The sequence below is a fragment of the Hemitrygon akajei genome, chromosome 18 (assembly GCF_048418815.1).
Source record: "Hemitrygon akajei chromosome 18, sHemAka1.3, whole genome shotgun sequence".
Lineage (NCBI taxonomy): Eukaryota > Metazoa > Chordata > Chondrichthyes > Myliobatiformes > Dasyatidae > Hemitrygon > Hemitrygon akajei.
Window position 1 is genome coordinate 31,242,504 of NC_133141.1, and position 16,834 is coordinate 31,259,337.

The window sequence follows — 16,834 nt, forward strand, 5'->3', positions numbered from 1 at the left end:
CACCCTACCCCTCCCACAGCACGGTGCTCCCTCCTCACCGCCACTCCCACAGCACAGCGTTCCCTCCTCCCCGCCCCTCCCACAGCAAGGCGCTCCCTCCTCAATGCCCCTCCCACAGCACGGCGCTCCATCCTCACTGCCCCTCCCACAGCGGGGCGCTCCATCCTCACTGCCCCTCCCACAGCGGGGCGCTCCCTCCTCACCGACCCTCCCGCAGCATGGTACTCCCCTCCACCCTACCCCTCCCACAACACGGCGCTCCCTCCCCTCCTCACTGTCCCTCCCACAGCACGGCACTCCCTCCTCCCTCCACCTCCCACAGCACGGTGCTCCCTCCTCACCGCCCCTCCCACAGCACGGCACTCCCTCCTCCCTCCACCTCCCACAGCACGGCGCTCCCTCCTCACCGCCCCTCCCACAATATAGCTCACACTCCTCACTGTCCCTCCCACAGCACGGTGCTCCCTCCTCACTGTCCCTCCCACAGCACGGTGCTCCCTCCTCACTGCCCCTCCCGCAGCACGGCGCTCCCTCCTCACCGACCCTCCCGCAGCGGGGCACTCCCTCCTCACCGCCCCTCCCGCAGCATGGTACTCCCCTCCACCCTACCCCTCCCACAACACGGCGCTCCCTCCCCTCCTCACCGCCCCTCCCACAGCACGGCGCTCCCTCCTCACTGCCCCTCCCACAGCACGGTGCTCCCTCCTCACCGTCCCTCCCACAGCACGGCGCTCCCTCCTCACCGTCCCTCCCACAACACGGTGCTCCCTCCTCACCGTCCCTCCCACAGCACGGTGCTCCCTCCTCACCGTCCCTCCCACAGCACGGTGCTCCCTCCTCACCGACCCTCCCACAGCACGGCGCCCCTCCTCATTGACCCTCCCACAGCACGGCGCTCCCTCCTCACCGTCCCTCCCACAACATGGCTCTCTCTCCTTACTGCCCCTCTTACAGCACAGCACTCCCTCCTCTCTCCACCTCCCACAGCACGGCGTTCCCTCCTCACCGTCCCTCCCACAGCACGGTGCTCCCTCCTCACCGACCCTCCCGCAGCATGGTACTCCTTCCACCCTACCCCTCCCACAACACAGCGCTCCCTCCCCTCCACACTGTCCCTCCCACAGCACAGCGCTCCCTCCTCCCTCCACCTCCCACAGCACGGTGCTCCCTCCTCACCACCCCTCCCACAGCACGGCGCTCCCTCCTCGCTGCCCCTCCCACAGCACGGCGCTCCCTCCTCACCGTCGCTCCCACAACATAGCTCTCCCTCCTCACCGTCCCTCCCACAGCACGGTGCTCCCTCCTCACTGCCCCTCCCACAGCACGGCGCCCCCTCCTCATCGCCCCTCCCACAGCACGGCACTCCCTCCTCACTGCACCTCCCACAGCGGGGCGCTCCCTCCTCACCGCCTCTCCCACAGCACGGTGCTCCCTCCTCACCGTCCTTCCCACAGCACGGTGCTCCCTCCACCCCACCCCTCCCACAACATGGCTCTCCCTCCTCACCGTCCTTCCCACAGCACGGCACCCCCTCCTCACCACCCCTCCCACAACATAGCTCTCCCTCCTCACTGTCCCTCCCACAGCACGGTGCTCCCTCCTCACCGCCACTCCCACAGCACAGCGTTCCCTCCTCCCCGCCCCACCCACAGCAAGGCGCTCCCTCCTCAATGCCCCTCCCACAGCACGGTGCTCCCCTCCTCACTGCCCCTCCCACAGCACGGCGCTCCATCCTCACTGCCCCTCCCACAGCGGGGCGCTCCCTCCTCACCGACCCTCCCGCAGCATGGTACTCCCTCCACCCTACCCCTCCCACAACACGGCGCTCCCTCCCCTCCTCACTGTCCCTCCCACAGCACGGCACTCCCCTCCTCCCTCCACCTCCCACAGCACGGTGCTCCCTCCTCACTGCCCCTCCCACAGCACGGCGCTCCATCCTCACTGCCCCTCCCACAGCGGGGCGCTCCCTCCTCACCGACCCTCCCGCAGCATGGTACTCCCTCCACCCTACCCCTCCCACAACACGGCGCTCCCTCCCCTCCTCACTGTCCCTCCCACAGCACGGCACTCCCTCCTCCCTCCACCTCCCACAGCACGGTGCTCCCTCCTCACTGCCCCTCCCACAGCACGGCGCTCCATCCTCACTGCCCCTCCCACAGCGGGGCGCTCCCTCCTCACCGACCCTCCCGCAGCATGGTACTCCCTCCACCCTACCCCTCCCACAGCACGGTGCTCCCTCCTCACCGCCACTCCCACAGCACAGCGTTCCCTCCTCCCCGCCCCTCCCACAGCAAGGTGCTCCCTCCTCAATGCCCCTCCCACAGCACGGCGCTCCATCCTCACTGCCCCTCCCACAGCGGGGCGCTCCATCCTCACTGCCCCTCCCACAGCGGGGCGCTCCCTCCTCACCGACCCTCCCGCAGCATGGTACTCCCTCCACCCTACCCCTCCCACAACACGGCGCTCCCTCCCCTCCTCACTGTCCCTCCCACAGCACGGCACTCCCTCCTCCCTCCACCTCCCACAGCACGGTGCTCCCTCCTCACCGCCCCTCCCACAGCACGGCACTCCCTCCTCCCTCCACCTCCCACAGCACGGCGCTCCCTCCTCACCGCCCCTCCCACAGCACTGCGCTCCCTCCTCACCACCCCTCCCACAGCACGGCGCTCCCTCCACCCTACCCCTCCCACAACACGGCGCTCCCTCCTCACCTCCCCTCCCACAACACAGTGCTCCCTCCTCACCGCCCCTCCCACAGCACGGCACTCCCTCCTCCCTCCACCTCCCACAGCACGGTGCTCCCTCCTCACCGCCCCTCCCACAGCACTGCGCTCCCTCCTCACCACCCCTCCCACAGCACGGCGCTCCCTCCACCCTACCCCTCCCACAACACGGCGCTCCCTCCCCTCCTCACTGTCCCTCCCACAGCACGGCACTCCCTCCTCCCTCCACCTCCCACAGCACGGCGCACCCTCCTCACCGCCCCTCCCACAGCACGGTGCCCCCTCCTCACCGCCCCTCCCACAGCACGGCGCTCCCTCCTCACTGCCCCTCCCACAGCACGGCGCTCCCTCCTCACCGTCCCTCCAACAGCACGGCTCTCCCTCCACACTGCCCCTCCCACAGCACGGCTCTCCCTCCTCACCACCCCTCCCACAACACGGCGCTCCCTCCTCACCGCCCCTCCCACAGCACGGCGCTCCCTCCTCACCGACCCTCCCACAGCACGGCGCTCCCTCCTCACCGTCCCTCCCACAACATAGCTCTCCCTCCTCACCGTCCCTCCCACAGCACGGTGCTCCCTCCTCACCGACCCTCCCACAGCACGGCGCCCCTCCTCATTGACCCTCCCACAACATAGCTCTCCCTCCTCACTGTCCCTCCCACAGCACGGTGCTCCCTCCTCACCGCCACTCCCACAGCACAGCGTTCCCTCCTCCCCGCCCCACCCACAGCAAGGCGCTCCCTCCTCAATGCCCCTCCCACAGCACGGTGCTCCCTCCTCACTGCCCCTCCCACAGCACGGCGCTCCATCCTCACTGCCCCTCCCACAGCGGGGCGCTCCCTCCTCACCGACCCTACCGCAGCATGGTACTCCCTCCACCCTACCCCTCCCACAGCACGGTGCTCCCTCCTCACCGCCACTCCCACAACATAGCTCTCCCTCCTCACCGTCCCTCCCACAGCACGGTGCTCCCTCCTCACCGACCCTCCCACAGCACGGCGCCCCTCCTCATTGACCCTCCCACAACATAGCTCTCCCTCCTCACTGTCCCTCCCACAGCACGGTGCTCCCTCCTCACCGCCACTCCCACAGCACAGCGTTCCCTCCTCCCCGCCCCACCCACAGCAAGGCGCTCCCTCCTCAATGCCCCTCCCACAGCACGGTGCTCCCTCCTCACTGCCCCTCCCACAGCACGGCGCTCCATCCTCACTGCCCCTCCCACAGCGGGGCGCTCCCTCCTCACCGACCCTCCCGCAGCATGGTACTCCCTCCACCCTACCCCTCCCACAACACGGCGCTCCCTCCCCTCCTCACTGTCCCTCCCACAGCACGGCACTCCCTCCTCCCTCCACCTCCCACAGCACGGTGCTCCCTCCTCACTGCCCCTCCCACAGCACGGCGCTCCATCCTCACTGCCCCTCCCACAGCGGGGCGCTCCCTCCTCACCGACCCTACCGCAGCATGGTACTCCCTCCACCCTACCCCTCCCACAGCACGGTGCTCCCTCCTCACCGCCACTCCCACAGCACAGCGTTCCCTCCTCCCCGCCCCTCCCACAGCAAGGCGCTCCCTCCTCAATGCCCCTCCCACAGCACGGCGCTCCATCCTCACTGCCCCTCCCACAGCGGGGCGCTCCATCCTCACTGCCCCTCCCACAGCGGGGCGCTCCCTCCTCACCGACCCTCCCCGCAGCATGGTACTCCCTCCACCCTACCCCTCCCACAACACGGCGCTCCCTCCCCTCCTCACTGTCCCTCCCACAGCACGGCACTCCCTCCTCCCTCCACCTCCCACAGCACGGTGCTCCCTCCTCACCGCCCCTCCCACAGCACGGCACTCCCTCCTCCCTCCACCTCCCACAGCACGGCGCTCCCTCCTCACCGCCCCTCCCACAATATAGCTCACACTCCTCACTGTCCCTCCCACAGCACGGTGCTCCCTCCTCACTGTCCCTCCCACAGCACGGTGCTCCCTCCTCACTGCCCCTCCCGCAGCACGGCGCTCCCTCCTCACCGACCCTCCCGCAGCGGGGCACTCCCTCCTCACCGCCCCTCCCGCAGCATGGTACTCCCTCCACCCTACCCCTCCCACAACACGGCGCTCCCTCCCCTCCTCACCGCCCCTCCCACAGCACGGCGCTCCCTCCTCACTGCCCCTCCCACAGCACGGTGCTCCCTCCTCACCGTCCCTCCCACAGTACGGTGCTCCCTCCTCACCGTCCCTCCCACAGCACGGTGCTCCCTCCTCACCGTCCCTCCCACAGCACGGTGCTCCCTCCTCACCGTCCCTCCCACAGCACGGTGCTCCCTCCTCACCGTCCCTCCCACAGCACGGTGCTCCCTCCTCACCGACCCTCCCACAGCACGGCGCCCCTCCTCATTGACCCTCCCACAGCACGGCGCTCCCTCCTCACCGTCCCTCCCACAACATGGCTCTCTCTCCTTACTGCCCCTCTTACAGCACAGCACTCCCTCCTCCCTCCACCTCCCACAGCACGGCGTTCCCTCCTCACCGTCCCTCCCACAGCACGGTGCTCCCTCCTCACCGACCCTCCCGCAGCATGGTACTCCTTCCACCCTACCCCTCCCACAACACAGCGCTCCCTCCCCTCCACACTGTCCCTCCCACAGCAGAGCGCTCCCTCCTCCCTCCACCTCCCACAGCACGGTGCTCCCTCCTCACCACCCCTCCCACAGCACGGCGCTCCCTCCTCGCTGCCCCTCCCACAGCACGGCGCTCCCTCCTCACCGTCGCTCCCACAACATAGCTCTCCCTCCTCACCGTCCCTCCCACAGCACGGTGCTCCCTCCTCACTGCCCCTCCCACAGCACGGCGCCCCCTCCTCATCGCCCCTCCCACAGCACGGCACTCCCTCCTCACTGCACCTCCCACAGCGGGGCGCTCCCTCCTCACCGCCTCTCCCACAGCACGTTGCTCCCTCCTCACCGTCCTTCCCACAGCACGGTGCTCCCTCCACCCCACCCCTCCCACAACATGGCTCTCCCTCCCCTCCTCACCGCCCCTCCCACAGCACGGCGCTCCCTCCTCACTGCCCCTCCCACAGCACGGTGCTCCCTCCTCACCGTCCCTCCCACAACACGGTGCTCCCTCCTCACCGTCCCTCCCACAGCACGGTGCTCCCTCCTCACCGTCCCTCCCACAGCATGGTGCTCCCTCCTCACCGTCCCTCCCACAGCACGGTGCTCCCTCCTCACCGACCCTCCCACAGCACGGCGCTCCCTCCTCACCATCCCTCCCACAGCACGGCTCTCCCTCCTCACCGTCCCTCCCACAACATGGCTCTCTCTCCTTACTGCCCCTCTTACAGCACAGCACTCCCTCCTCTCTCCACCTCCCACAGCACGGCGTTCCCTCCTCACCGTCCCTCCCACAGCACGGTGCTCCCTCCTCACCGACCCTCCCGCAGCATGGTACTCCCTCCACCCTACCCCCTCCCACAACACGGCGCTCCCTCCCCTCCTCACTGTCCCTCCCACAGCACGGCACTCCCTCCTCCCTCCACCTCCCACAGCACGGAGCTCCCTCCTCCCTCCACCTCCCACAGCACGGCGCTCCCTCCTCACCGCCCCTCCCACAACATGGCTCTCCCTCCTCCCTCCACCTCCCACAGCACGGTGCTCCCTCCTCACCGCCCCTCCCACAGCACGGCTCTCCCTCCTCACCGCCCCTCCCACAGCACGGCGCACTCTCCTCACCGCCCCTCCCACAGCACTGCGCCCCCCTCCTCACCGCCCCTCCCACAGACGGCGCTCCCTCCTCACCGCACCTCCCACAGCGGGGCGCTCCCTCCTCACCGTCCCTCCCACAGCACAGCGCCCCCTCCTCACCGCCCCTCCCACAGCACGGTGCTCCCTCCTCACCGTCCCTCCCACAGCACGGCGCTCCCTCCTCACCTCCCCTCCCATAGTGCGGCGCCCCCTCCTCACCGCCTCTCCCACAGCACGGCGCCCCCTCCTCACCGCCCCTCCCCATTCACTGATGGATCCCTCCCATGGCAATACACACCACAGCCAGCTGCCACACTCTCATCTGCACCATCTGGACAGTCCTTGTCCCCATCGCATTTCCAAGCAGCTGGAACACACATGTGGGATCCCAAGCATTTAATCGAATCCGGTCCACACGTGGCCATCACTACAGGGGACATCAAGGTAGGGACATTAACAACCAAAGAGTAGTGGACTCTGCCCAAAACATCATGGGCACATCCTTCCACACCATCAGTTGTATCTACAGGCGTCACTCCTTCCTTTCAACCATTCGGTTTCTGAACCAATCGGCACAACCTTAAACTCTACCTTGGCAATGAAACACAACCAAGCCACAGGCCACAGACCACCTCTTGCACTAACCAACCAGCTGTCTCTGATAGTGGGTCTGATGTCCTTTTTACGTTTTTTTTTTAATCACTTTGTAGAACTTATGCTTAATTTTGGTTTTGTGTGTTGCCTGGTTCAACTTGCCTGTGATGCTGCTGACAAGTTTGTCACTGTACCTGAGCATAGAGTCAAAGAGCAAGGAAATGTACCTTTCAGTTCAACTTGTTAGATTCCCACTTAAACTCATCCCGTTTGGTCCGTATTCCCCCCAAACCTTTCCCATCCATGTCCATGCCCAATTGCCTTTTAAATGTTATTGTACCTGCCTCAACCACTTCCTCTGGCAGTTTGTTCCATTTTCCCACCACCCTCTTGGTGAAGAAGTTGTCCCTCATGATCTTATACACCTCTATAAGGTCACCTCCCAGTCTCCTACACACCAAGGAATAAAGTCACAACCTGCCCATCCTCTCTCTATGTAACTCAGTCCCTTCAGTCCTCCAAAACATCCAAATATAAATCTCCTTTGCACTCTTTCCAGATGAATTGCATCTTTCCTATAGCAGGGCGACTAAAACTGAACACAATGTTCCAAATGCGACCTCACCATCTTGTAAAACTGCAACACAGCATCCCAACTTTAATGCTCTGACAGATGGAGGTCAATGTGCCAAACACCTGTCTACCTGTGACCCCTCAGTCCCCCTGTTCCATCATTCTCCCAAGTGTCCCACCATTCATCGCACAAGTCCTACTTTGTGTTTTTTTTCAAAATGCATCACCTGACACCTATCTACTAACCATTCCTTCACTATTTAAATCCTAGATGGGACAGTATGGAAGGTGGAGGAGGAGAATGGTGAGTGGCAAATGAAAATCACAAATTCCCGGAAATCCGTGGGGGTTGACTCTCTCAGAAGGCCATGTATATACTCACCACAACGTTCATCTTCGTCTGAACCATCGCCACAATCATCTGCACCGTCACAGACCCACCGACTGGTGATGCACCGGTGATTATTGCATTCAAATTCAGAATAGCGGCAGAACTTATCTGCAGAAGAGAAGGAGATGTTCCTTATACCCTGCACCCATACACAGCACAACCCTAATCACCCTCTCAGTACATTGACACTTTGTACAACAATGGTCTTTGTTTCTTTTTTTGTTTCTTGAGCCCAGCACAGAGATGCAGACACAAAGAAGGCATCCCAGGAGTTGAAGGAAGTTCGGCTTGTCAGCAAACACTTTAACAAACTGCCACAGATGTACTGCTGGAAATGTACTGAATGGTTGCATCACGGGCTGGTATGGCAATTTGATTGCGTAGGAACATAATAAACCGCAGAGAGTAGTGGACTCTGCCCAGTACATGACAGGAATATTCATTCCCACCATCCATACTGTTTACAGGAGATGCTGCCAAAAGAAGGCAATGTCCATTGTCAAAGATCCCCAACATCCCATCGGGCAGGATGTACAGAAGCCTGAAGTCCCACACCACCAGGTTCAGGAACAGCTACTTCCCTTCAAACATTCGGTTCCTGAACCAACCGGCACTACCCTGATCACCACCTCAGTACAGAAACACCGTGACCACTTTGGCACCACAATGGACTTGGTTTGTGCTCTAATTGAGCTTCTCAGGAGGTACAGAAGCCTGAAGTCGGCTTGTCACCAAACACTAACAAACTGCTACAGATGTACTGTTGGGAGTGTCCTGACTGCATCACGGTCTGGTATGGCAATTCAAAAGCACAGGAATGTAAGAAGCTGCAGAGAGTCATGGACTCTGCCCAGTACATCACAGACACATCCCTCCCTCCCCACCATGGGTAGTGTCTACAGGAGGTGCTGCCTCAAGAAGGCATCGTCCATCATCAGAGATCCCCACCATCCGGGCCATCCCATCTTCTCACAGCTCCCATCGGGCAGGAGGTACAGAAGCCTGAAGTCCCACACCACCAGGTTCAGGAACAGCTACTTCCCTTCAAACATTCGGTTCCTGAACCAACCAGCACAACCCTGATCAGCACCTCAGTACAGCAACGCTGTGTTCTCAATGGACTTTGTCTTCTTTTTGTTCTAATTTTGTTCTTTCTTCAATGCCTCTTCTCCCTCACCAGGCAAAATAAACTTGTCATCTCCCTGCCACCTCAAACAACTTTTATCAATGCACCACACAATGTGCCCTCTATGGATGCATCAGGGTTTGGTACGGCAACTGCTCTGCCCGTGACCGCAAGAAACTGCAGAGAGTTGTGGACACAGATCAGCACATCACAGAAACCAGCCTCCCCTCCATGGACTCTGTCTACACTTCCCACTGTCTCAGTGAAGCAGACAGAATAATCAAAGACCCCACCCACCCCAGATATTCTCTCTCCCCCCTCTCCCATCAGGCAGAAGATACAAAAGCCTGAAAGCACGTTCCACCAGGCTCAAGGACAACTTCTACCCCACTGTTATCAGTCTATGGAACAGTTCTCCGGTACAATAAGATGAACTCTTGATCTTACAATCTACCTTGTCATGAGCCTGCATCTTATTGCCTGCCTACACTGCACTCTCTCTGCAGCTGTGACACTTTATTTTGCACTCTGTTATTGTTTCCCTTGTTCTACGTCAAGGCCAATGATCTGATCTGTACGAACAGTGTGTAAGACAAGCTTTTCACTCTATCTCAGTATGGGTGGCAGTAATAAACCAGGTCACGAATTTACCCGAGGAACCTTTCCCATCCATCCAAGTTCTCGCTTGAGGACCTGTGAAAAGAAACCCGACAATCGCCCCTTTTACAGCAGATAGATCATGTGGGGATCCCAAAAAGTGGAGGGCTGACACAACCTCAATAATCACTGGACCCGAGGACCTGGACACAGGAGTCAAGGAGATTCTACCCACTGAGCCCCCACACCCCTTCCTCTGCAAACTGACGAAGGAGGAGGGAGGGAGGGTCCGGGACATGTGCAGAATCCAGGAGGGAACAGAGAGCAGGTGGGGTCCAGGTCATGTACAGAATCCGGGAGGGAACGGAGAGCAGGTGGGGTCCGGACATGTACAGAGTCCGGGAGGGAACGGAGAGCAGGTGGGGTCTGGGACGTGTACAGAATCCGGGAGGGAACGGAGAGCAGGTGGGGTCCGGGACATGTCCAGAGTCCGGGAGAGAACGGAGAGCAGGTGGGGTCCGGGACACGTACTGAATCCGGGAGGAAACAGAGAGCAGGTGGGGTCCCGGACATGTATAGAGTCCGGGAGGGAACGGAGAGCAGGTGGGGTCCGGGACGGAACAGAGAGCAGGTGGGGTCTGGGACACGTACAGAATCCGGGAGGGAACAGAGAGCAGGTGGGGTCCGGGAGGCGTACAGAATCCAGGAGGGAACAGAGAGCAGTTGGACACTTACTACATTGAGTCTCATCCTCTCCCTTCTCGCAGTCCTGCTCCATGTCACAGACCCAGCTGGAGGGAATGCATCGGCCACTCTGGCAACCGTAGTAATTGGTGTTGCACTTGGAACTCCGCGGGTCTGTAAGCGGGAAAACAGCAGCACGTTAATCTCACAGAAACCCCAGTTCAAAACCAGGGGAACAGGCCCTTTGGCCTAGTTTGGTCGTGCAAGTTCCCATCCGAGCCAGTCCCATTAGGCTATATCCCTCCACGTTTTCCAATCTTGTACCTGTCCAATTGCCTCAACCTCTTCCTCTGGCAACTCGTTCCATATACAGAGCACCCTTTGGGTGAAAAAGTTGCCCCTCTGGTCCCTATTACATCTTTCCCCTCTCAACCTGTTCCCTCTGGTTCATGATTCCCCAACCCTGGGGGAAATGACTATATGCCTTCACTCCAGCTGTGCCCCTCATGGATTGTACACCTCTGTAAGGTCACCCCTCCATCTCCTGTGATCCAGTGAATGAAGTCCCAACTTGCCCAAGCTCTGTCGAGTCTCAGCACTCTTTCCAGTATAATGGCATCCCTTCCTACAGCACGGTGACCAAACCTGACCACAATACTCTACCTGCATTTTCAACAACTGCAACATTAGCTCCCGATTTCTATACTCAGTGCCCTGACTGATGAAGGCCAGGATGCCAAAGGCCTTCTTCACCACCCTGTATACCAGACCACTACCACAGTATTGTGTATACTATTATAGGCAAGTTGTCATTCAGATGGGAAGAGTAGGGCTTGCCAGAATGTTCCCAGGACTTGAGGGCTTTAGTTATAGGGTGACGAAGGGTAGGCTGGGACTTTATTCCTTCGAGCCTAAGAGACTGGGCTAGATTGAACGGAGGTGTATGATACCATGATAGACACATAGTCTTTTCCCAGGGTTGGGGAATCAAGAACTAGAGGGCACAGGTTTAAGCGAGAGGGGAGAGATTTAATCGGAACATGAGAGACAACGTTCACAATTTCCTGCACCATTTAAACCCTCTGGGACCCCGTTTCTTCCACCCTTTATACTCACTGGGGCCTGGTTTCCCATTCCCACTGAAGTCCTGTTTCCTGCTCACTTTAAACCCACCAGACCTCACTTCCCACATCCTTTAAACCTTCTGGCGTCCCATTTCCAACACCCTTTAAATCCTCCAGGGTCTCTCACTTCCCACTCCCTTTAAACCCTCCGGGGTCCCATTTCCAGCTCCTTTTATACCCTGCAGGGTCCGTCTTTCCCGCTCCCTTTAAACCCACTGTACCTCACTTCCCGCTCCCTTTAAACTCTGCAGGGTCCCTCACTTCCCAATCCCTTTAAATCCTCCAGGGTCTCTCACTTCCCACTCCCTTTAAACCCTCCGGGGTCCCATTTCCAGCTCCTTTTATACCCTGCAGGGTCCGTGTTTCCCGCTCCCTTTAAACCCACTGTACCTCACTTCCCACTCCCTTTAAACCCTGCAGGGTCCGTATTTCCCGCTCCCTTTAAACCCACTGTACCTCACTACCCGCTCCCTTTAAACCCTGCAGGGTCCCTCACTTCCCAATCCCTTTAAACCCTCCAGGGTCCCATTTCCAGCTCCTTTTATACCCTGCAGGGTCCGTCTTTCCCGCTCCCTTTAAACCCACTGTACCTCACTTCCCGCTCCCTTTAAACTCTCCGGGGTCCCATTTCCCACTCCCTCTAAACCCTGCAGGGTCCGTTTCCCGCTCCCTTTAAACCCTGCTCCACTAAAGCTCAGAAGCGGCCTGAGTGGCTGTACTCTCTCTAGCAGCCTTGAGGCAGTACAAAGGGAAGGTATCTCACACCCACCTTCAAGAGGGGTATGCCAAGAAAAAGCAGTTGGTACTGCTCTGACCAGGCAGTGAAGAACTCGGAGATACAAGCTGCTTACCTGGGCAGTTTTGCTCATCTGAGTAATCCCCACAGTCGTTCGAGCCGTCACATTTCCAGGAAGGCAGGTAGCAGAGGGTGGTGGCTGGGCACTTGATGAATGAGTCAGCCTTCACCCCAAGTTTGAAGTAGTGAACACAGTCTGTGACTGTCGCTGTGTCAGGTTAGGGAGAAGGAGATGAGAGGAAGGTAGGGAGGGAGGAGGGGAGAAAGGGATGTGGGAGATTGGTGACAGAGAGGGAGGAAACACAAGTTTGATGATTAAAATCTTCTGCATTACATTAAGAAAAGTAACCTTGCATACACACACACCATTTAACATTCACATTTATAGGAAAGGACCCTTCAGCCCAACCAGAATCTCTTAACCAGAGATGGATGTGCAGAGAATGAAGAATATGGACATTGTGTAGGCAGAAGGGATTAGTTTAAATTAAGTGTTTAATTACAGGTTGAGCACCCCTTATCCAAAATGCTTGGGGTTGGAAGTGCTTTGGATTTTGGAATATTTGAGATAGCTTGGGGATGGGACCCAAGTGTAAACACAAAATCCATTTTGTACATAGACTCTGAAGATAGTTTTATCTAATAGATTTACTGATTTTGTGCATGAAACAATAACGGGCACATTAGAGGTAAGCTATCAGCTGCCCAGGTGGACAGTCAGTGGCTGTTTGGCATCAACATCATTCCCAACTCTGAATTTATGTGCTACTGGTGAGCAGTCTTTCTCTTACACTCCTTTATCACACATTACAGTAAAAATTATTACATACCATTATTATAATGAAAAAATAATGTGTGCAGGGTGGCAAAAGCAGCACAACAGTATCGAGAGATCAGTTGAATCAGCCGTTGTACAACAATATCTTCAGTCTCCACCTACCATGCCATGTTTTGATTAAAATACTGTATTTGTACTTCACTTTTTTATGCTTTATGCAAGGTATAAAAACAAAAAGATTGAATTTGATTAGAGGTAAATTGCAGGCCCCACTTGGGGTATGTGAGATCACCTCTCAGAACTGTATGTGGTGCGTAGAAACCTGCACATCACCTGGGAACCTTCCTAGCGCCTTGTGAAATTTTCTACTTGTGGCATATGACAGCGCTCAAAAAAACTTCAAATTTCAGAGATTTTCAAATAAGGGGGAATGCTCAACCTATAGGTTAGCACAGACAAGGTGGTGCGACGGGCCTATTCCATGCTGTTCTATTTTCTATGTAAACACATCTCGGTCACACTGCAGTGCCACAACAGGCCAGTGGATGGTGCCGCTGTTCCTGTAGGAGGCCTGCAGGCTCAAAGCTGCCTAAAACACAACCCCAACCCTGGGGTAAAAGACAGTGTGCATTGCATTCACCATATCTACGCCCCTCAGTCCTGCACACACCTTGCCACCATCCCCTCGGCTGAAAGCATGTACCACCAGGCTCAAGGACAGCTTCTAACCCACTGTTGTAAGGTCGATTGATTGATTGCAATGATTTGATCTGTATGAACAGTTTAGAAGACAACTTTTTCACTGTACATCGGTACGTGTGACAATAGTAAACCTATTCCAATTCTCTTCTCACAGCATCTGCCACAGTGCAGCGCTCCCACCCTACTGAACCTTATGCAATACCCCCTTCTCACCATCCCTTCCGCAGCCTCCAGTGCAGATTGGGAGTTTGGAATCACTTACAGCAGTTCATCTCGTCCGAGGCATCAGGACAGTCTACAACCTGGTTACACCGGGTTGAGTTTCCCACACAGGTTCCGTCTCGGCACCGCAATTCTTCCAACGTGCACGTCGTCTCTGCAATAGGTTTAGCAAGTTTAAAGTTACAGTCTTACACACCCAGGGTATAACTAACATGAAAATCAGCCCCTTGCAGCAGTACACACAAACATAATTCACATGAACTTTAATTACACATATTTAAAGTTTAGTTAATTACATAAAACAGACCTAACAAAGTCTGTGCAAGTGGAGGGAAGTGTGGATCCTGCAGTAGGATGAAGTTTTTCAGGTCAGTTCAAGGACCGGAAAGCAGTAGGGAAGAGGCTGTTGTTGAAAGAATCATAAAATTCTACAGCTCAGAGACAGACCTTTCAGCCCCACTAGTCCATGCCAGCCTGGACTTCGACCTAGTCCCATCTACTTTTTCCTGAACTATAACCGTCCGTACCCTTCTTATTCACTTACCTATCCAAACTTCTCTTAAATGTTAAACTGAACCCTCATTTGCCACTTCCACTGGCAGCTCATTCCACACTCTTGTCATCCTCTGAGTGAAGAGGATTCCCCTGAAGTATTTCACCCTTCACCCTAAACTCTAGTTCTAGTCTCACCCAACCTGAGGGACAAAGGCCTGCATGTATTCACCCTGTCTATACCCCTCAATTTTTTATAGATCTCCCCTCACTCTCCTGTGCTCCAGGGAGGACAGGTCCTAACCTATTCAACCTTTCCCTGTAGCTCAGGTCCTCAAGTCCCGGCAGCATCCTTGTAAATTTTCTCTGCACTCTTTCAATCTTATTGACAACTTTCCTGTAGCTAGGTGACCAGAACTGCACAGAATTGTCCAAATTTGGCTTCACGAATGATTTATATGACCTTAACAAAACATCTTAACTGCTGTACTCAATACTTTTGACTTCCGCTAAGCCAATGTTGGATTATTTCATTCAGAATGCTAACCAACTTAATGAATTAGACCAGCCTCCAATATGGGACTGAGAGGTAAGAATGGGGAATATTTTATTCAGAAGCACACACAAAGTACTGGAAGAACTCAGTGGGCTGGCAGTGTCCGTGGAACGAAATAAACAGTTGACAGTTTGGGTCAAGACTTTTCATCTGGACTGGAGGGGAGATAGCTGGTATGAAGAGATGAGGGGTGGGGGGAAAGGGGAGGTGCAACGGCTGGCAGGTGGTGGGTGCAGAAACACACCCAAAGCACAGGAGGAACTCAGTAGGTCAGGTAGCATTTATGGGGAAATGAACAGTCACCATGCTGAAACCCTTTATCAAGAACTGGAAATAAAGGGGGGGGACAGAAGGTGGGTTGGAGCATAAGCTGGCAGGTGATGGGTGAATCCAAGTAAGGAGGAAAATAAGGTGGATGGGGGAGGGGGGGAGTGAGAATGATGTATTAAGGTGGATGTATGATACCATGATAGACACATAGTCTTTTCCCAGGGTTGGGGAATCAAGAACTAGAGGGCACAGGTTTAAGCGAGAGGGGAGAGATTTAATCGGAACATGAGAGACAACGTTCACAATTTCCTGCACCATTTAAACCCTCTGGGACCCCGTTTCTTCCACCCTTTATACTCACTGGGGCCTGGTTTCCCATTCCCACTGAAGTCCTGTTTCCTGCTCACTTTAAACCCACCAGACCTCACTTCCCACATCCTTTAAACCTTCTGGCGTCCCATTTCCAACACCCTTTAAATCCTCCAGGGTCTCTCACTTCCCACTCCCTTTAAACCCTCCGGGGTCCCATTTCCAGCTCCTTTTATACCCTGCAGGGTCCGTCTTTCCCGCTCCCTTTAAACCCACTGTACCTCACTTCCCGCTCCCTTTAAACCATCCGGGGTCCCATTTCCAGCTCCTTTTATACCCTGCAGGGTCCGTATTTCCCACTCCCCTTAAACCAGGGGTTCCCAACCTGGGGTGCCCGCACCCCCAAGGGGTGTGCGACAAAGAGTGGCTTGTGTCCTTGAGTCACGAGTCACCACTCAGCCAGCTGCCAGTGTGCTTTGAGAAGTCGTAGTAACGTTTGTCCCAAGCGCACTCCAGTCTTTCGCTGCCCGAGTTGAGAGAGACATAAACTCACTCCAGTCTCCCGCTGCCCGAGTCAGCGTTGAGGATTCTCATCAGTGTTACCTGGGAGTTACACCTCAGAGTTGAGGAGTCTCATCAATGTTAGCTAGGTTACATCTCAGAGTTAAAAATCATCTCCTTCTTTTTGACATGATTAAGGGTAAAGAGAAAAATATGAGCTTATATGAGAAAAACTATCTAAGTCAGGGATGACCGCTTTACTCAACCAGAACGCCTATAGCAAAGTATCGCGAGAAATACGCTTTCAAATATTATATTACGATATTATCTGCGGTTACGCCAAGATAAATCGTCAAGTGGAAATGCTACGGGGACACGATGCAACTTATTAGGCTACTCTCTACTGAATTTACACACCTATTTCTGATGATTACCGGAGATATGAACTCCCATCACACAAGTCAAAGTCCTTGGTGCTAACCATGATACCTCCTCAACTAACACAATTCAAAATTATCAACGATTCAAGAAAAAAACCTTCTAAGAGAAAAAAACCTTCAAAATTCAAAAACTTCTCTAATGCATTGAGACAAATACGAATGAATGACTGCAGCTGCTTTTTATCAAAATACAGCTTTTTAAAATTTTATAATTGAATAATTTATC

At 56.4% G+C, this 16,834-nt stretch overlaps 1 protein-coding gene across 1 annotated transcript in view; it reads right to left on the bottom strand.

Moving 5' to 3' along the window:
* The window catches only part of LOC140741643 (low-density lipoprotein receptor-related protein 1-like), a 561,364-nt gene that overhangs the window by 374,144 nt on the left and 170,386 nt on the right, over positions 1-16,834 (bottom strand). Inside the window, 5 exon segments of the mRNA XM_073071927.1 lie at positions 6,752-6,880; positions 8,003-8,119; positions 10,470-10,592; positions 12,394-12,546; positions 14,081-14,194. Coding sequence (XP_072928028.1) covers positions 6,752-6,880; positions 8,003-8,119; positions 10,470-10,592; positions 12,394-12,546; positions 14,081-14,194 — 636 coding nt within the window.